Source organism: Hordeum vulgare, chromosome 3H (genome assembly GCF_904849725.1).
Source record: "Hordeum vulgare subsp. vulgare chromosome 3H, MorexV3_pseudomolecules_assembly, whole genome shotgun sequence".
NCBI classification, from domain to species: domain Eukaryota; kingdom Viridiplantae; phylum Streptophyta; class Magnoliopsida; order Poales; family Poaceae; genus Hordeum; species Hordeum vulgare.
Genome location: NC_058520.1, coordinates 12,250,595 through 12,272,035, shown reverse-complemented (window position 1 = coordinate 12,272,035; position 21,441 = coordinate 12,250,595). Strand labels below are relative to the sequence as shown.

The 21,441-nt window shown below is 45.6% G+C and overlaps 2 protein-coding genes and 1 pseudogene across 2 annotated transcripts; 1 reads left to right on the top strand and 2 right to left on the bottom strand.

The window, feature by feature from the left end:
- Positions 1-47: 47 nt before the first annotated feature.
- On the bottom strand, positions 48-1,692 carry LOC123442516 (GDSL esterase/lipase ACHE-like). Its single transcript, XM_045118582.1, has 3 exons — positions 1,324-1,692; positions 991-1,203; positions 48-886 (listed from the first exon to the last, which is right to left on the bottom strand). The coding sequence occupies exons 1-3, from the start codon at positions 1,580-1,582 to the stop codon at positions 195-197; spliced, it is 1,164 nt and encodes a 387-aa protein (XP_044974517.1). The 5' UTR covers positions 1,583-1,692; the 3' UTR covers positions 48-194.
- Positions 1,693-3,071: 1,379 nt separating this feature from the next.
- Positions 3,072-4,812, bottom strand: LOC123442517 (GDSL esterase/lipase ACHE-like). Its single transcript, XM_045118583.1, has 3 exons — positions 4,469-4,812; positions 4,182-4,394; positions 3,072-3,925 (listed from the first exon to the last, which is right to left on the bottom strand). The coding sequence occupies exons 1-3, from the start codon at positions 4,698-4,700 to the stop codon at positions 3,228-3,230; spliced, it is 1,143 nt and encodes a 380-aa protein (XP_044974518.1). The 5' UTR covers positions 4,701-4,812; the 3' UTR covers positions 3,072-3,227.
- A 1,178-nt stretch (positions 4,813-5,990) lies between these two features.
- Positions 5,991-20,333, top strand: LOC123441340 (annotated as a pseudogene).
- Positions 20,334-21,441: the final 1,108 nt, after the last annotated feature.

Below are 21,441 nucleotides of genomic sequence, written 5' to 3'. Positions count from 1 at the left end.
AATTATAAATTTTGGCATTCTACTTACTGTGTAAGTTCAACACACGATTTTACCATACATACATAGGGAGGTACATTTCTTATTCATTGATTTTTTTACAAGAGTTATAAATAGATACTCATTGCATATTTTATTTGGAGTACGGACGTCAGAAAAAAATCCTACATCCGCAGTCTAATTAATGAACATCATGTTCATTGCCCTTTGCCCTGGCAGGCCCGACGCAAAGGCACCGGAGGGTCGGAGAGAGCGCCGTCCACGATCTGGTCGAAGATAAACTTGTAAGCCGCTTCGGTCAAGTGCACCCCATCCCAGCTCACGCTCTTGGACGGGTCCACGCACGACTTCCCCCCCAGGACCGGATCGCCACACCGGATGTTCTTGTCGAAGTTGTATTGGCCGCCGCCGTACCCGCAGCACACGCGCAGAGGATCCCCAAAACCGAACTTTTTGGCTTCGCTCATCAGCTTGTACATGGCGGCGTACAGGTCGACGTAGGTGAAGGCGGCCTCTGGGAGAGCGACCCTAAGCCTCGCCACGACCTCCTTGAGCCGGGCGTTGAAGAACCGGGGGCCGGCGTTGAGCGCGATGGAGCAGCCGGCGTCATCCTTCTCTCCGGCAAGGTCCGGTCGGTAGACCAGGCCGTAGGGGAGGCACCCGAACGTCCCCGTGTTGTGCACCCAGAAGTACCTCCCGCCGAGGTTGTACACCGTCTGGATCGCCGACTCGAGCCTCTCCATCAGATCGGGGACGTAGGCTTCCACTTGCTCCGTGGTCATGTTGTCTAGGTAGCCCATGGCGAGGTCGTTGGCGCCGATTTTGAAGGTGTAAAGCGCCTTGGAGACCAGGTGCTCGGGGTTCGGCAGGATCTCCCGGTAGACTCCGCCTACGTTGTTGTAGATGTGCGATAACTATGTCACATCTAAATGTGTCCTAAACACACCCTTGCTAAAAATACATCCAGGAGCTGCATTTAAGTTTGATTTTCACCTATGTTGTTGTAGACGAAGCGGCTCCTGTTGATGAACTGCTGGAATTGCCAGAGCTGCACGTCCAGGGAAATGGGGCTGTACCCGGAGGTCCACAGGCTCCCGTTCACCCGTCTGATGGTTCCGGCGGCGCTCGCGAAATTGGCTCCCTGCGTGAAGTTGCTCCCTAGTGAATCCAGGTACGCATTCAGGTAACGTAGCCCCAGGTTTTGAGCTGCGATACGTCGTACGTGTTAGGAAAAATAAAAAATCTCTAGTTTTGAGTTGTTTGTGCAGGAAAGAAAAAACTCTAAATCCATCCTAGTTTTGAGTTGTAGATAAATGTCATGAGTACCCATGAAGTCGATGACGAGGCGGCCGTCGCTCTGCCGCCCGGCCGGCATGCCGAAGAAGGTCTGGCCGTAGGGCGGCTGCACCGCCGGGAAGAGGGCCGGGAAGGCTCCGGTGTCCGAGGAGGAGTCGCCGAAGTTGAAGATGGCCGGGAAGCCGCACGGGGAATCTTCGGAGCGCACCATTTCTAGTACCACCAGCAACACCACGAACGTGATCAGTTTGTTGGTGGCCATGGTGGTGCGACGGCGAGCTGAAATCATTTCCGACCTCTCGACCGTGTGCCGTGACGGTGAAGCTGCTTGAAGTGGATTTATACACGCCGGCACCGAGGTCGTCACAGTCGAGCACCCGTGTTGGACTGGCGGTCTCCGACGTGATCCTAAAGAGATGGAATAGCTACGTTTTGTTGACAACTAGTATTAAGCGGCTGATTTCCATGCACCACCCTCCATAGACCAACGGGTCATCACCGTTTGCGTGGCACCTTAGGACAAGCAACAAGGCGTGCTTGACCCTTGATTACTCTCTAGCACTACAGTATCTTGACGTTTAGTTCCATGGTGACGTGGCCAAGATGCATTCATTTCTGCGAGAAATAATTATGGACTGATGAAATATCTTCTGTACAATATTTGAGTAGCGACACGTGTCGGAGTGGGAACAAGTGAAGGCGATGGATTCGGGGGCGGCGATCAACTCGATGCTGCAGACTGAAGAACGATCAGGATGCATGAAGTCCTTTTGCGTTTGTCTTTCAAACTATGCTCTCGTTTCGCATGCGGATTATGCTTTATTGTTTAAATTCGAACTCATTTGCCGAAATCGCTGTCAAATTCCAACTATGTTCTATTGCGTGGTTTTTCGGTTTGCGGGTCGCCGCGGTGGCACCCGAGCACACACCACATTGACAACCCGTATAATAGCATTTTTTTGCGAATATGCTTTATACGGCTCCGTTTTGGGGGGTCCACCTCTGTCCGCACCCGCGCCGCCCGCAAGATCCATTTTTCACGAACTGTAAACGATTTTTGCGGGTCGAAATTATACGGGGTCTGCTAGAAATGCCCTTATGATCATGTTGGAGCACCAGCCCAAAACGGATGATGGACTCCGACGACTTGACGGTGCCGGCGTGTATGAATCCTGACGGCCAGTGCCATTCTCAAAAGGACAAAAGAAGAAAAAAAGGACCAGTCCAGTAGTAATGCATGTGGTACTTCATGTTCTGGATGGATGCTGGACTTGACTTGCCGGCCGGCCTGTATAAACCACAAATCATTTTCCCTGCAGCTTCACCGTCACGGGCACCGGACGAGCGGCGGGAAATGGCTTGAGCTCATGGTTGAACTACCATGGCGACCAATCTCATGTCCGTCGTGTTGCTAATGGTGATAAAGCTCTCTGCTGGGGCGCGCTCTGACGAATCCCCGTGCAGCTTCCCGGCAATCTTCAATCTCGGTGACTCCAACTCGGACAACGGAGCTTTCCCGACCCTCTTTCCGGCTGTGCAGCCGCCCTACGGCCAGACCTTCTTGGGCAATGGGCATGCCGGCCGGGCGGCAAAGCGACGGCTGCCTCACCATCGACTTCCTGGGTACACATCTATCTACAACATCTCATAGGGATCGTATGCATCGTGCTGCTGCAGAGGTGATAACCGATGATTTTATTTCCTAACACACGTAACGTACGTATTGCAGCTCAAGCATGTTACCTGAGTGCAATTTACTCAATATAACATGTTTGTCATGTAGTTCACCATAGATATATTTCTTATTCATAGATTTTCTACACGATATTATCTCATTGCAGATTTTATTTGGATTACGGATACTAGTGCAGATTTTATTTGGAGTACGGATGTCTGGAAAAATAATCCTACATTCAGAATCTAATTAATGAACATCATGCGCATTGCCCTTTGCCCTGGCAGGCCCCACGCAAAGGCACCGGAGGGTCGGAGAGAGCGCCGTCCACGATCTGGTCGAAGATGAATTTGTAAGCCGCCTCTGTCAAGTGCACCCCATCCCAGCTCACGCTCTTCGATGGGTCCTCGCAAGACTTCCCCTCTAGGACCGGATCACCGCACCGGATGTTCTTGTCGAAGTTGTACTGGCCGCCGCCGTACCCGCAACACACACGCAGAGGATCCCCAAAACCGAACTTTTTGGCTTCGCTCATCAACTTGTACGTGGCGGCGTACACGTCGACGTAGGTGAAGGCGGCCTCGGGGAGAGCCACCCTGAGCCTCGCCACGGTCTCCTTGAGCCGCGCATTGAAGAACTGGGGGCCGGCGTTGAGCGCGACAGAGCAGCCGGCGTCGTCCTTCTCCGCGGCGAGGTCAGGGCGGTAGACCAGGGCGTAGGGGAGGCACCCGAGCGTCCCCGTGTTGTGCACCCAGAAGTACCTCCCGCCATGGTTGTACACCGTCTGGATCGCCGACGCGAGCCTCTCCATTAGATCGGGGACGTAGGCCTCCACTTGGGCCGTGGTCATGTTTTCTAGGTAGCCCATGGCGAGGTCGTTGGCGCCGATGTCGAAGGTGTAAAGCGCCTTGGAGACCAGGTGATCTGGTTTGGGCAAGATCGCTCGGTAGATTCCACCTGCGTCGATATCGAGGAACCTCCGGTAAGAAATTGCTAAAAGACATCTAGATGTGAGATAACTATTGCACATCTAAGTCCTATGTGATTGACCTTACGTCGAGATTCGTGTGAGTATCTTTTTTACTTTTTACTTTTTTTTATGCTTGATTTAGCATTTTAGATGTGCGATAATTATGTCACATCTAGATGTGTCCTAGACACACCCTTGCTACAAAATATATATCGAGGAGCTGGATTTAAGTTTGATTTTCACCTATGTTGTTGTAGACGAAGCGGCTCCTGTTGATGAACTGCTGGAATTGCCAGATCTGCACGTCCAAGGAAATGGGGCTGTATCCGGAGGTCCACAAGCTCCCGTTCACTCGTCTGATAGTTCCAGCGGCGCTCGCGAAATTGGCTCCCTGCGTGAAGTTGCTCCCTAGCGAATCCAGATACGCATTCAGGTAACGCAGCCCCAGGCTTTGAGCTGCGGCACATACGTGTCAGGGAAACAATATAGAAAATCTCCAGTTTTGAGATGTTGTAGGTAGATGTGTGTACCCATGAAGTCGATGGTGAGGCGGCCGTCGCTCTGCCTCCCGGCTGGCATGCCGAAGAAGGTCTGGCCGTAGGGCGGCTGCACCGCCGGGAAGAGGGCCGGGAAGGCTCCGGTGTCCGAGTAGGAGTCGCCGAAGTTGAAGATCGCCGGGAAGTCGCACGGAGATTCATCGGAGCGCACCCTCTCTAGTACCACCAGCAACACGACGAACGTGATGAGTTTGCTGGTCGCCATGGTGGTGCGGCGGCGAGCTCTCGGCCGGTGTCCCTGACGGTGAAGCGGCTGGGAGAGGATTTATAATACACGCCGGCACCAGCAGGTCGTCAGAGTCCAGCACCCGTGTTGGACTGGCGGTTGGAATAGCTACGTTTTGTTGATAAGTATCCTCCCCGTGTGATGTTGATGCACCACCCTCTAGAGAATGACGGGTGATCACCGTTTGCGTGGCACCTTAGGACAAGCAACTACGAGGCGTGCTTGACCCTTGATCACTCTCTAGTGCTACAGTATCTTGACGTTCGGTTCCATGGTGATGTGGCCAATATGCATCCATTTTTACGACAAATAATTCTGAACGGATGAAATATCATGTACAGTATTTGACGTTATCATGATGATGATGTGGCCAAAACCGTTATTACTTCTGTCAGAGAACTTGCGCAGAACAAGGAAAAACGTGTGTGGGAGGGTCAGAGACACGTATCTGAACGGTGACGTGGCCCGCCTAGTGTCCGTCAGCAGCAACGCGGTGTTTCGAGTGGAGCATGTCGTCGGTGGTCTAGCTCGTGAGCGACCCGATCAAGTAGGAGGATTTCAAGTTCAAGATCCGTGTGTTTACTGTTAGAGACTCACTACTCGCCCCGATCTCTCGTTTGATTTACTCATGGATACAGGTTAAAATGTTGTTGTGTCACTAGTGGCTGGTGGCCCTTGTTTTATGGTTGGCCCGCACAGTGGACGGTGGCTAAGAGCATCCCTAAGAAACTCCGTATAATGCTCCGATCTGTAAAATAACTATCGAAATATGGATCGGGGAAGAAATTGCTATCAGACCAGACCCCGCAAACGCGTCCGATCTGTAAATTTTTTTGTCGGGGCGACAAAAATTCGTCCTCAACCTTCAGATTCACGGGGTGGGAGGCCGATCCAAGCTCGTTCCTTATCCGCAACGAGATTTGGCACGAGAGAAATTTCCGCACGGCCGTTCCCCGCTCCCCCTCCTCGACAACCATTTCCCCGCCCACCGCGCGTTCTGGACCTTCTTCCCCGCCATTCTTAGCCGGCGTGGAAGCCTCCCACCCGACGGATCTCGTAAACGTGGAGGTCGCGCACGTGCAATCATGTCCGGCGGATCTCGTTGCCGGCCATGTCGCCCCCGACGTTGCCTAAGCCACCAATGCGCCTGCCCACAAGTGGCAAGGCAACGTTGTCATGCAGGGCGGCATTCCGGTTGGCCCCGCCGGAAGGGAAGGCGCGCTGGGCGCCACCGCTGCTGCGTGAACTGCTTGGCCGCCTGCGCGGAAGATGGGCAAGGTTTCGGGCGTGAAGCGAAAGAATGTTCATACGAAAAAACCGTCGTACACTCACTCCGTCCTGGTGAGACGTTCCCCGACGGTGCCTTTCTACGGCGCTGCTTCCACCGCAGGCGAGGTGTTCGATGAAAGGACCGGAAGGTATGCATCTTCGCTCGCTTATTTTTGCTTTGATTTTTCGCCATTGTGGTAGGTCATGATGTGCTGTCACTCAATGTAGAGGAGGATGCTTGCGTATTATGACGGCGATGGTTTCTCGTTTGAAGTCGAAACCAATATCGCCGATGATTTCGGTGCTGGAGTAGGGACAAATGCAAGCGATGGATTCAAGGGAGTCGATGGATTCAGAGGCGGCGATGACCTCGATGGTGCGGAGTGAAGAGCGACCCGGATGCATGAGGTCCTTTTGCGTTTGTCTTTTAAACTATGCTTTCATTTCACGCGCGAACTATGTTTTATTGTTAAAATTTGAACTCATTTGCCGGAACCGCTGTCAAATTTGAACTATGGTTTATTGGAAGGTTTTCCGGTTTGCGGGTCGACGCGGCGGCGTCCGAGCAGATCCCGCATTGACGATCCGTATAATAGCATCTTCTGCGAATATCCTTTTTTATGACCGTTTTGGGGAATCTGCCTCTGTCTGCGTCTGTGCAGGTCCGTAAAAGCCGTTTTTCGCGAAGTGTGAACGACTTTTGCGGGTTCGGCTTTATACGCGTTTTGCTAGAGATGCTCTACCACCTCCCCCTTTTTAACCCGACTTATTCCCCAGCCGTTGCCACATAGAGCTTTCCAAGATCCCGAGTTGCTTGAACATTCCTTATCGTGTCGAAATCGCCATGGCAGTTGTTGTAGTAGTAACTATTTTTTTTTAGAAAAGGAGGATTACCTCCGGCCTGTGCATCAGCACGATGCATACAACCCCTTTATTTAGCAAGCAAACAAATATCGGTCCAACATTGCAGTGGTAGCTATGGTCGAGGTCGACTTGAACAAGATCAAAGGAGAAGCCGTCCTCGATGTAGTAGTCACAGCCGTTGGGAACTTGCTCGAGGATGCTGTCTAAATAAATAGGAAGGGGGGTACAAAGTATAAGCACAAACTTTAGTGTGGTACCAAGTATAACACATACTACACTTTATAAGGAGAAGGAAGAATCAAAATATATTATACTTCCAGCATGTTTTTCATCTGTGCGCAATTACAAATTAAGAATAAACTTATAGCCTCACAACTTGGCTACGCGGAAATACGCATAGTTACTTAGTCAAACCATAAACTAAGGATGAGAACTAGGGTTGGATCGTGGGATTCTGAGAAAGAAAGTGAGAAGGGTGTGGTCGAGGGGTGGTTTTGGACTTCCAGGCCTGTTGAGCTGTGATTTTCTTATTTTTGCATCATGTGCATGTTACAACGCTACACGTTACAACATTATAGCAAGGCATAGCGTCCTAATTATGTGATTAGCATCGTAGCGGATGAATTTGTTAAAATGTAGCATCTTCTTTTCTAATACGCTTTAACCAAAATTGCGCGCTATTTTTTTTCGTTCGACGTGTCATAATTTTTATTAGCATTCTTTCAAACCCTTAGGAAACAATTCTTTGATTTTGCTGTGATGGAGTCAAGCAAACAAATATCTCGCGAATTGCGGCGCTGATGGAGGTGCAAGTGGCAGCCGCGGAGCTCGCCGCTGGCCGTTGGGGCGAGCGGCGGCGGTGGCGGCCAGATGTTTAGGGTTTGCATTCGAAGCGATTTTGCAGATGGTATTGCGAGAATGCCTGGTTGCCATGATCTGATCAAAGATTATCTTGTTTTTTCTAACGGAACATTTTGGTGCCCTGTATCAAATTTTCGATCTGAAACTGAAAGATCGACCGTACATGCTTTTCTGCTTCATTCGCTGTCATATATGGCCATCTCTATTATTGCTCGGTAACTTTGCATTTCGCTGGAAGCAATCTGCAGAAGGCTGGTGGGGAAAGGACCGTGGCGGCGGAGAGCTGCGACCGAGTCCGAGGCCAAGGCCGCGGCATCGAAGATCACGGTCAACTTAGAACCCAAGTTGCTGGAGTGCTCCGGCTGCTGCAGCCCATTGGCTCCACCCATTTTCCAGGTACCCAACAGGAGTACAGGACCTTGTATTCCTTTGCTGAATGCTTTCTGCATTTTACTAGATTCAGTTATACCCTGCAGTTTAGGTATGCTGGATTATTGACCATTTGTATAGTTTCTGATACCATCTGCATGTTGATGTATAGTTTCTCCTACTTCACTTTCAGCAAATCTTGCGACCGTCAATTAGTATGCTGCTTCTAGACTTCTGATTCCTTTTCTTCTGAATTCAGTACAACTGGTTCGAATCTTACTAGTGAAGACAATAAACTTAAAATGTGGACAGATTGTTCACAACTCATTTAGTTATGTCTCTGACAAGAGCAATATTGTTATGACCGACACTACTTATAGCCGGAGGAGGCCTAATTGGCCCGTTTAGTTAGGGGCTTAGCCCAAGTTATCTTATTTTTATTAGTAGTACTAGCAAAAGCGTCCGTGCGTTGCAACGGGAGAAAAAAAATCACCATCTTCAATAACGATGACCACATTATGTTCATATCTCATCGCATAATTTCAAAAATTTGTTCACAAATGCAAGAAAATATTTCTTCTTTTAATTTTATTCACAATTCAAAAGTTGAAAAATGTTCATATATTTTTTTTTAAAATCATGGTTGTCAAAAAACTTGGTAACTCAAAGAATTATTCTGAATTTCAATTTTTTTAAATATACTATAATATTTCGATTCACCCCGACAACTAATTCTTCAAAATTTACTCAGGTATATAATCAAAAAGACTCAGAAGCATTACCATTTAACTGCATACATTCAATCATTCGTGAACATTTTTAAAATCGAGATTTTTTTACTATGTATAAACATTTCTTTAAAATTCCAAACAATATTTTAAATTACGAACTGTTTTCAAGTATTTTCTTGTGAATTGGCGAATAATTTATTTATTAAAAATTAGCCAGCTTTTATGTTGACCAGTGGGCAGTTCTACAACCATTTGAATTAAAACTAAAACTGAGCCATCCACATAGTTTTAGAACACAGATGAAAACACACTCTTAATTTCACAGAACGTTTTTTTGCATAAACACCAAAAATAAGAATAACAGGAGGATCACTCCCGGCTCCATTTTCATCACGAAGCCCATGACCATAGGCACCAACAGCATCTCTTGAGAAGCAGTACTGAAAATATTACAAAACAGAATCATGGATTCATGATGCATCAAAGGCAAACATCAGAGATAGTAAATCTTATAGGATCTGAACAGCAGCACCTCTTTAGATGGAGACAGTTGGACGCTTCCCCCCTTGGTGGTAAAGAAGGCCAGAGGTAGCTGTCCAAGATTGATATATTGGTGCAGAGGAGCTATGCTAAATTTGTGGACAGGCGGTAACACGAAATAGAAACAGAACGAATGGGGCTGGAATCCCCTACCTATTTCAATCTCTGCACACTGCACGGTATGAAGATCCAAACGAAAATTACAGGAATTAACTTTCTTTGCTGAGAAATATTAAAATGCCATAAGAAGCTGGTGGTGACCAGGTTCAGATGGAGAGAACCAAGAATCCCATTGCATTCATATTCAACCAAGAAGTGACCTTAATGATGATATGGTTTGCAGTAGAGAATACAGAATTCACACTTTGAGAGCAAAAATTAGTGACTCAAATACTGCATCGTTGAAGCTCTTCAGAAAATTGGTGAGCAGATGAACCCACCGTTCTTGCCCCTTCTCCTCATTTGTTGCTGGATGCTATAAGAAGAACACCACCTTGGCTGAAATCTGCATCAGGTCAATTGCCATGAAACTATCTCCATCGGGTCAATTGTCCACAAAACATCCAAGGTCGCCACCGAGTTCGCGGAAAAAGAAGCTCCGACTTCGTCGGAGGTAGAAGATCATCCGTTGAGCACTCCAATGTCGCCTGCTGCGGCTACACGAGAGGTATGTATCACACCGACCACTGTATTTTACACAATGTTTCCTTGTTGAGTGTGAACGAAGAACAACACCAGGGCTGATATGCCTCCTGCAGCCAGTGATTTCTGGCTTCAGTTCTTCATGTAACTCATTACTCCACCAGCTGCAAAAGGTAGTAGCACAATGATCAGTTGTTGGTAAATGTTGCAACTTCCCGAGATAAGTCAATACTTTCAGCATGCTTTCAGTTATAACACTGTAAAAGGTTGCGGAACCTCATAGTTCTATAAGATGGTTGATGGAGCTAAAATAATGTCAGTGGTATTTAGGGGGGCAGTAATTGAGCTTGTATTACTTACCTTTATCCTACGGGGCTTCTTCTCTCTTAAGTAATCCGGCTCAATCATGTTGGAAGTCTGCCCCATCTTAGAGAAAAAGGGGTCTGAATATCGTTTCAAGGAGGCCCCAGCACCAGCAACATCGAACCTGCAGAATAATCCTTGTGTGTAATTACTGATAACACATCCATGGTATATATCCACACACAAAAATAGAAAGCATCCACATATAGTGTAGTTTTTAAGGAGGTATGAGTTTTTGACACTCCCATTTCTGCAAATACCATCTTAGCATACTGCTTCATCTTTCCTTGCTAGAGCTCATTATCCCTAATCTCCCAGGTAACATTGGAGGCGCCTGCAACTGAACTCTTGTTGAGCTCTCCTCTGACCATAGGAAGCTGGTGACATCTGATTATGTGTACTAAGTTGTGCTGCGGTAGACATGCATCAGTGGCTGATCTTATCCAAACTGATACAGTACAAGCTAATTGTGTTTGCTATCGGCACTACACAGACCGGCAGGACAACCAACATACGCACTCTGACGAACTGAATGCATTCAGATCCTCTATCCGCGCAAGGGGCGAGGGCGGCGAGGCTCCGGTGGCAGGTTGATGGCGGAGATGGTCTCCCCCGGACCGGATCGGGGCGGCGGCGACGGAGATCGAGGCAGAGGGCGGCGCGGTACAGGCGGCGCTTGGGGCCGGCGAGTGGAGTTGGCTGCAGGCCGGTGGCCGACGCGGGGTGGCTCGACTACGGATGGTGGTTCCCCGGCGAGATGCATGCGAGGGACCGGCGGCGTGCTGCGAGGTCTCGAGCATGGAGCGGCTCGTCGCCATGAAGGAGCTCGGGAGGATTGCGGGTTGATTATCAAAAACTATGAGGACTTTTTTGCAAAATGGCAGAAAACGATTCGTTGTTACTTAAAACTGGACTGCGGGTTGATTACCTAAAACTGCAAGGGCTTTTCTGCAAAACGACCGACGACGGACGACAGAAGCGCTGCGCGCTTTATTATTAGGAGAGAAAGTTATATAAACAGTTGTAAGACACCCTTTTGGAATTAAGCAATAAGACATACTCCCTCCGTTCGGAAATACTTGTCATAGGAATGGATGTATCTAGATGTATTTTAGTTCCAAATACATCCATTTTTATACATTTGTGCGACAAGTAATTCTGGACGGAGGGAGTATTCTATTGCTCGGCTTTCGGAGGAGCCGGAATCCCTAACCCTAGTCGCCGCGTCTTCCATCGCCGTTGCCTCTCCACCACGCGAGACGGCGCCCTCGCCCTTGCCAGCTTCCCTCCTACCCCTACAGCCTCCGGCCAAAACCCGGTAGGATCCTAGCTCCTACCAGTTTGGTATCAGGAAGCTTCGGTTCGATCATGTCTTCGCCGTCGCGCTCCACATCCCTTCTGCTGCCGACCTCCACCACCGCCCCGCTCGCCACCACCTCCGCCGCCGCACCGCTTCCCGCTGTCCTCACCCCGGAGGAGCTTACAGGAGCGATCCACTGTCGTGCAGGGGATCCGACTCTACCTAGCCGGTCCCTACGGGCCACCGCGCCACCACCCACCGCCAACGGGCTGCTGCTGCTTTCGTGGCAGCCGCCGCACTCGCTGGGCCGTTGGAGCCGGCGCTTCAGCTTTCGCGGCCACCAGCCACCTCCTCCGGGCCGGGCCCCACCTCGACGCCGGGGGTCCCTCTTCATCAACTCCACTTCCCGCCCTTGCCGTCGCCGCTATCGTCCTGGGTAACCGGGACGCAGTCGGTCTACACGACGGCCTCGGCGCCGCCGTACATCCAGTCGCCATCGGCGCCACCCCCTAGTAAGGTGGACCCTCCAGCTTCGCTGATCCTCAAACTGGCCCCGACGGGTACCCGGGGACGACCCCGCACTTCTCCGCGCCGACGAGCCCTACCATCACGGCGCCCATACCCATACGCCACCGCGGTTCGCCAAATTGGACTTTGCCACCTACGACGACACCGAGGACCCCCTGAACTGGCTCAACCAATGTGACCAGTTCTTCCGAGGGCAACGGACGCTCGCTTTGGAACACACCTGTACTGAATTCTTCTACCAGATCGACATCCTCCACAGATTCTACTGTCACCTGGAAGATTGTGCTGGTCTCTTGGTTCTACTTAAATTGTTTAGCTAACTAGTAGTTCTACTGTATAATATGACCATCTATTATACACGAGACCAAACAGTTGAGCACATGCCTTGTTGTTTCAGACCTTTGTTTGTTGGTTTCTAGTGGCCTCTAAGCGCAAAATCACATTTCAGGCTACGCAGTAGTGATAATTATACCATACCAGTATGATGCTACATAGATTATTGAGTTATTACTTTGGTTGATTACATCTAATTCTTCATATATAATATCATCTATTATGGCCCACTTAGTAGTGAAATTTACAGTTGGGTAAGACCAAGTGCAGTGTATTATGACTCAGTGTCTACTTTCTGTGTTACTAGGCTACTTCATTCATCTTAATTAAGTTTTTTTGTTGTTTTGCTTTTTCATGAATCATTAGGCTCTGCTTCAGCAGGCAAACAAGTTAGGCATATTGGACTTATTTATGGTATCTAGCATCCTTAATGAATCACTATGTGTTGAAGTAGCCTAGTGAATGTAAGGGTCTAGGTTTAACCCATAACTTCTCTAAACAGTGTGCTGTATTGTGTTATCTATACTGCTTTTGCTTTAGTTCTACAACTCTGCAAAGCACTACATTCACCGGATACAAAATTCCAATTTGTTTCGACTATGAAAAACTTGTTTTGATTATATTTTCTATTTGGCCACGTGCAATTTCTTAAAGGGCCAAATGGCTAGTGAGGAAGAAAGGTTGCATATGGCTAGTGAGGATACGGCTAGTGAGGAGGAACCAGATAGGGCTAATGAGGCTGCGGATGAAGCGCCAAAAAGGGTTACGGAGGCCAAAGGACCGGAAACCCGGTGGAATCCCGGTGTTGCAACACAATTAATTTCGAAGTTTCCAACCAAAATGTTGAAAATGCTTGAGCAGTTAAAGCTTAGTAAGATGGCGGACATGAAGGTAACATTCCTTCAATACAGAAAAACCTGTGGAGATATTTTGGACAGATGTGTTGTTCATCAAGACTCAAATCAAACTGAACTTAAAATAAGGATGATAAATCAGCGTGGTTCAATCCAAAAGTTGTTCAACATATTCTTGAGCTGACGCAAGACACTGATAAGGAGTTAAAAGCTATGTAGTTAGGCTCGTAGTTGCAAAGTACCCAAAAAAGACAAAGAAAAAGGCAAACACAAATGTAAAAGAGGAGACATCAGGCCACTGCCAGAGGAGAAGAATAATGGCAGAGCGATCATGATGTCGGAGAACATTGGTTTGTTGTTTGCACACTCTGATGAGGAAGATATCAGATCACATGCTGAAATAGATATGCTCGTCAGGCTTTACTTTGTGGCAGTGCATGATAGAATGTTACTGCCAGATACAGCATCTTATGTAACCAAAAGCGCAGTTGAAAATATATATCATCTAGAAAAACTTTGTGAGCTTGACTGGGTACATATGGTCTTCAATGCCTTGAAAAAAGCTTATCTGACGAAGGACAAAGCTTATATGAGGTGATGTGTGGATGTCCTTTTGGTAAGTAGTACTAGCTACTGCAAGTAATAATTGTTCTCATTTTGTGTCTAAATTTAGAGTTATTGGTTCACAAATAGTTTTTTGCGGACTGCATTGTGGAGAATCCTGTGAGAAGGGAATTATCAGGGAGAATCAAACACTATACTGATGACATCCTCAGGAAACTTCTCGAATATCAGGATAGGAAAAGTAAGTCTGGGGGTAAGAAATTGTAGCAACTTCTTATAATTATCGAATATCTTGATGCAACTTATATTTCTCAATGTCATTTTGAGGAGAAGAACTTGAAGTCGCTAGAGGTAATTAATGTAAGTACAAACAAGTTTACAAATTATCTGTTACCATTTTTAATTATTTATTTATGTTATTTTCAGTTTATTAGGTGGGAGGATAGCACGTAGAGCGAACTGTAGAGGTGTTTGAGAATGACATGGTACATAGTGCTTACGAAAAGCGTGTTTTAAAAAGAAGGCACGATGGAATTGTAGTAGAGTATGTACCCGAGAAGATAGTTGAGTCCGAGTTTATAGACTGCTTCAAACTAGAAGGTCGTAGAGATACTGCATTTAATATGCGACTTGTGGTCAGAACAATGGCGTGATACAATTGTCCTTCAGTATTCTTCTGATACAATTGTGGACGCCGAGCCTGATCTACGTTTTTGGATAAGTACTTACAATAAAAGAATACTTAAGGATAATTGTATCACGCCATTTTTCTCACCACAAGTCGCATAGTAGATGCAGTATTTGTGAGGTCATACGACCTTCTGGTTTGAAGCAGTCCACAAACTCAGACTCAATTATCTTCTTGGGTCCATACTCCAATACAATTCCGTCGCTCCTTCTTTTCAAAACACGCTCCTCGTAAGCACTATCTACCATGTCATCCTCAGATACCTTTACAGTTTCGCTGTAGGTGCTATCCTCCCACCTAATAAACTGAAAAGAACAGAAAGAAATAATTAAAAAATGGTAACAGATAATTTGTAAACTTGTTTGAACTTACATTAATTATCTCTAGCGGCTTCAAGTTTTCTCCTCAAAATGACATCGAGAAATATAAAAAGTTGCATCAAGATATTCGAGAAATATAATAAGTTGCTATAGTTTCTTACCCCCAGACTTCCTTTTCCTATCCTGATATTCGAGAATCTTACTCAGGATGTCATCAGTATGGAGTTTGATTCTCCCTGATAATTTCCTTCTCACATGATTCTCCACAATGTAATCCGCAAAAAGTATTTGCAAATCAATAACTTTAAATTTAGACACAAAATGAGAACAGTTATTATTTGCAGCAGCTAGTAGTACTTATCAAAAGGACTGCCATAGAACACCTCGTATAAGCTTTGTCCTTCGCTAGAGAATCTCTGTATCAAAAGGACTGCCATAGAACATCTCTGTTTTAGCATGTGATATGATATCTTCCTCATCACAGTGTGCAAACAACAAACCAATGTTCTCCGGCGTCATGATCGCTCTGGCATTATTCTTCTCCTCTGGCAGTCGCCTTTTTCTCTATCTTTTTCTGGGTACTTTGCAACTACGAGTGTAAGTGCATAGACCATCTTGTCGTGTTCTTATGTTACATCATGTGCAGCTTTGAACTCCTTATCAGTGCCTTGCGGCAGGTCAAGAACATGATGAACAACTTTTGAATTGAACCACGTTGATTTATCATCCTTGATTTTAAGTTCAATTTGATTCGAGTCTTGATGAACAACACATCTGTCCAAAAGCTCTCCACAGGTTTGTGTATAGTGAAAGGATCTTAGCTTCATGTCCGCCATCTTATTGAGCTTTAACTGCTGAAACATTTTCAACATTCTAGTTGTAAACTTCGAAATTAATTGTGTTGAAACGCTCGGGTTGCACTGGGTTTCCGGCCCTAGGGCCTCCGTAACCCTTTTTGGCGCTTCATCCGCAGCCTCACTAGCCCTACCTGGTTCTTCCTCACTAGCCATATGCAGCCTTTCTTCCTCACTAGCCATTTGGAGAATTTATGGGTTAAACATCGAGCCTTACATTTACTAGGCTACTTCACCACATAGAGATACATTAAGGATGATACATACCATAAATAAGTCCAGCATGCCTAACTTGTTTGACTACTGAAGCAGAGCCTAATGATTCATGAAAAATGAAAACAACAAAAGAAACCTAATTAAGATGAATGAAGTAGTCTAGTATCACAGAAAGTAGGCATTGAGTCATAATAAACTGCACTTGGTCTTACGCAAGTGTAAATTTCACTATTAAGTGAGCCATAATACACGATATTATATATGAAGAAATTAGATGTAACCAACCAAAGTAATAACTCACTAGTTTATGTAGCATCATTCTGGTATGATATACTTATCACTACTGCGTAGCATGAAATGTGATTTTGCGCTTAGAGGCCACTAGAAGCCAACATACATAGGTCTGAAACAACAAGGCATGTGCACAACTGTTTGGTCTCGTGTATAATAGATGGTCATATTGTACAATGGAACTACTAGTTACCTAAACAATTTAAGTTAACCATGTTAAGTAGAACCAAGAGACCAGCACAATCTTCATGTCACCAAAATTTAAAGCAGAACATCATACATATGCTACATAACAACAACAACGACCGCTTTCAAAGACTTCAACCGATGCAAAAGGATCACCATTACAAAAACTCGGCTTAATGGTTCCATCACAAGGTAAATATGTCATAGTACTTGTTCTATGAATGCGAGAGTGAAATAAAGTAGGAAAATTTCATCGGGTTGAAATTCAGACTTAAGCATTGTGTCTCTTAGAAAACTAAAAAAAAGAGTAGTGTTGGCTAGTAAGAACATTAAGCAAATTTACATAGAGTTCCGCGTGAAGGAATCATGGAAATACAAAAGCTCAAGAAGCCAACAATGTAAAACAAGGCATGAAATAACAAAGATTGTGCAAGATAAAAATTTGAGTACCTAACGAAGACTGTGCAACATGAAAGTTGGAGTGCCTGATGGTCTACTCTAGTCTCTAAAACCGCGCTAAATTATGTCTGTAAAGAAGTTATCCGAGTGAATGTAAGGCTTGAGGTTTAAGCCATAGTGATTGATTAAGAATGCTACATATTGTGGATAGGTCCAGCATGCCTAACGGAAAGTTGGACGACGCCATGCTTATCTGAACAGTGCTATCACCTTCCCACCGTTCCTCCACATCCGAGGGGCCTACTGTCTATATGTTAAACCCAAACCCAATGAGCACCTGCCAACGAGGATCTGTTCCACGCAGAATTTGGTACGATTGCTCAATTATTCACAAACCAACAAAGTACATGTAGTTTGGGTAGTTCCTTCAGTTTAAGAAGTTCCTTTGGTTTGAGAATTCATCGATTGGTGAGGTGAGATTGATAGATTTGTTAAATCAATGAATCTGTTCAATTGGTATACATATTGGTGTTGAACCACACACACTTCCAGGACCAGGAGCAGCAAGAATTTTTCAAAAAGGATGACACCATGAGCAAGAATTTTTCAAAAAGGATGACACCATGAGCAAGAATTTTTCAAAAAGGATGACACCATGAGCAGCAAGAACGATCCTTAGTGTTAGTAACCAAACAATTTGCAGATCAAGGGAAGACAAGGAGGGCACCTTTTGGGCAATTTGTCGAGCACCTTCGTGTTGCCTACACTGCGTCGAGCCGCTGCTCACTGCGAGACTCAGCCTGTGCCGATCCTCCGCCCCGCCGAGCCGCTACTCACCATGAGGCCAGTGCCGATCCTCCGCCCCGCCGAGCCGTTGCTCACCACGAGGCCCGTGCCGATCCTCCGCCCCGCCTGGCCGTTGCTCACCATGAAGCCTCAGCCCGCTTCAGCCTTCGTTGACGCCGACTCGCGAGGCCGTGCGAAGAATACGAAGAGAGGCAGGAGGGCGAAGAATACAAAGAGGGGCGAGGAACATTTAGTTATGTCTCAATACTGGAGAAGCATTGTTCACAACTCATTTATTTATGCAAACATATATTTTCTCCCGCTTAAATCTTTTAAGTAACTAGCAAAATGGCCCATGCGTTGTCACGGAAGAAAAAAAACATAATCTCCAATGATGGTGACTACATTATATTCACATATCATCGCTTGATTTAGAAATTTTGTGCACAAATGTAAGAAAATGTTTCTTCTTTTAAATTTATTCACAAGTTGATGCAATCTTTACATTTTCAAAAAATATATATCATGGTTGTCAAAAATCTTGGTAACTCAAAGATTTATTCTGAATTTCAAGAATTTTGTTTAGAAAACATATAATAATAATCCGATCCATCCAACAGTTAATTTTTTAAAATCCACACAGGTATATTGTCACAAAGACTTAGAAGCATTAATGTTTAATTACATACATTAGATATTTCGTGAACAATTTTACAAATATGGAAAGAATTTTAAAATCGAGAAGATTTTTTACAATTTACAAACATTTACTAAAAATTGTGAATATTTTTTATATTTCGAACGAGTTTAAATATTTTCTTTTAATTGGCGACCAATTCAAGAAAAGACGAACATAATTTTTGATGTTGGAGGATTTTATTTCAAATTCACAAACATTTTTTGAAACGCATGAACTTTTCTGAATAAAGAAACATTTTTATAAATCAGTAATATATTTATTAAATTTATGGACATTGTTTAGGAATTTGAAAAAAATATATGGAAATCCAGCGCTTTTTTGAATCCTATTTTTAATTCAAAATAAAATTTCGTCAGCATTTTAATTCAAAATTCCTATTTTTTAATATGCAAAAGTTTTTGTAGTTCTAAATTATTTAAATTCTAAATAAACAAAAATGGAACGAAAAATTTTAAATTAAAAAAAGAAACTATCAAAACAGGCATTAGCTATTTTTAAAATTTTGTGACATTTTTTAAATGCATTAACATATTTTAAATTAGAAAACATTTTTTTTAAATGCCTTTAATAATTTTTAATACATGGAATTGTATTTGAGATCATGGACTTTTCTTATTGTACAAACATTTTTCTAAAATTGCAAACAGTTTTTGAAGTCACACACATTTTAATTTTTTAAATATGTTGATTTATAATTTTCAGTTTATTAAAATTTTAAAGATTATTTGAAGTTCTAAATTATTGAAAATAAAAAAAGTAAAATGGAACTGAAAATAAATAAATAAATGGAACTAAAAGCAGGCGCCTGTCCATGGGCCGGCCCATACGGTGTTCTGGATATTCTCCCAGCGTGCAGAGCGTAATATAGGAGATTTTTACATGGGCCGGCCCAGTCCAAGATTTTTTTGCTTTGTGAAACGTTTTCTATTACTTACCGGTGGCATGGTGGGTAATTTATGCAAACTTTAGGGGTAATTTCCAAAACGGACGACCAGAAACCGTATTTGCTTTATTATTATTATTTGGGAGAGATAAAACGTCCCTTTTAAAAAAAAAAAAAATTCTTCCGTGGCTTTCTGATTGCCATGACCAAGAATATGTGATGCATTACTAGTATGTTTGTGCACTTGTCATGTTTTTGACAGTTTCTGTAAATACCGTATGTTTCTGTTTCTCTCTTTTTGTCTGCAGTGTACAAATGGCCACATCACATGCTCAGAGTGTCGCACCAATGCGGAGTACACTTGCAGCTTGTGTGTGGAGCCTGCCAAACGCCCGCTGCGGCATCATGGAGCGCGTACTTGGCAGCATGACCACGCCGTGCTCGTTCCGGGAGTTTGACTGCTCCGCTACGAACCCGTTTACGGAGAAGCTGACCCATGAAGAATCCTGCCTCCACGCTCACATACCCTACTGTCCCATCCCCTACTGCCGCCTCTACGCCAACCATGGCTGGTCCCTGCACGAACACATCGAGACGGAACACTACTTGATCCCATACGGCGAGGTCACAGCCGGCAGCCTTTCCCCGGTGATGGTGTCCGACAATGAGCCGGTGTGCCTGGTGCTTCTTGACTCCACGACGGTGTTCCTGCTGGTGGTCGAGCGGACAATGCCATCGGGGTGCGCCGTGTCGGTGGTCCAGCTCGTCAGTGAGCCGGTCAAGAAGATGGAGGAGAAGGATTTCAAGTACAAGATCCATTTCAAGTACAAGATCCAGGTGCGTATGCGAGCAGGCGTCCTCTCTCTGTCCGGCGAGACGCAGAGCATTGGGCGGCTGATGAGGCCTTACCAGGCCACCGCGTCGCTGTTCGTCTCCGACGCAGTGTGGTGTCCCCGGTATTCCGTTGAGTTGGCAATGAGTGTAGACAAGCTGCATGCCATTGAGTTGGCAAACCTATCCCATCTTGTAGAAGAATTCAGTACCGCTGGCACCTGGAAGATGTCGATCTGACACCTGGAGAATTTAGTCCTGCGCCTCTGCCATCTGGAGGATGTCGATTAGCTCTGAATACCTCGTGTAGTTTCTCTGGCGATAGTTTGGTGAGGACTTGACCGTGTCGGAGTGGAATGTGGATAGGGTTTTCTCAATCTTCTAACTGTCGGTAACCTCAGTACCGCACATCTGAAGAGATGTACGAATCCGGTGCATTGTACTCCCCAACCGTCTTAAAGTCTGCGAACCTCAGACGGATCCACTCCGCCTCTGCATGTGGCTTGACGGTGTACTTCAGCCTCTCAAACCGCTGCTTAAGAGCGGTCCAAAGGCCAGAAGCACTCCGCTCAATCATATACTTGTCTTCCAGAGTAGGGCAAAGGTGATGACGGAGGAAATGGAGAGCCTGGGCATTTTCTGGCGTGAACCTGGGTGAGTTGGGGGGGGGGGGGGGGAGGGGCAGCAGGGTCCCCTTACCAATCCCTCTCAGAAGGTTCTTGTCCTTGAACCAGATCTCGCAGTCGGAAGACCAACTCAGGTAGTTTAGTCCTGTCTTGGCCAACTCAGGAAACTCCCTGTTGACGATTCCGGTCATCTGCAATTGATGCAAAAAAATAATGAGATTACAGCACATAATCTTTTGCATAAATGCGATGTAGAAAAACTTATTCAATAAAAAATGACGTTTCATTATTTAATACATTTTTATTATATGATTTACTTAATGATTAAAGTGCTAAACAATTGATCTACAGCAGTAAAATCATATAATGAAGTCATGTTAAATGAGATAGTATGTTACGCGTAGCTAATACGAAAAAAATAGTTCGAAAAACAAATTTCCGGGCTTTTTTTTAAAGCCAGGATATACGTTTTTACGAAAAAAAAAATGGGCAACCAGCCCAATCAGTCTACTGCCAGCCGGCCCGACCCCCTTTTTTTAACTAGCCCGACACCCACCCCTTTATTTTTATTAGCCCCTCACGCCGGTCTGGCCAGCCAAACAGCAGCCCATGGGGGCGGCGGCCGAGCCCACCAAGGCCCGGGGGCGAGCCGACCCATCATGTAGGGCGACGCTAGGGTTTCCCTTCGCGATGTTTGTGTGAACGAGGTTGGCTAGGGCGGC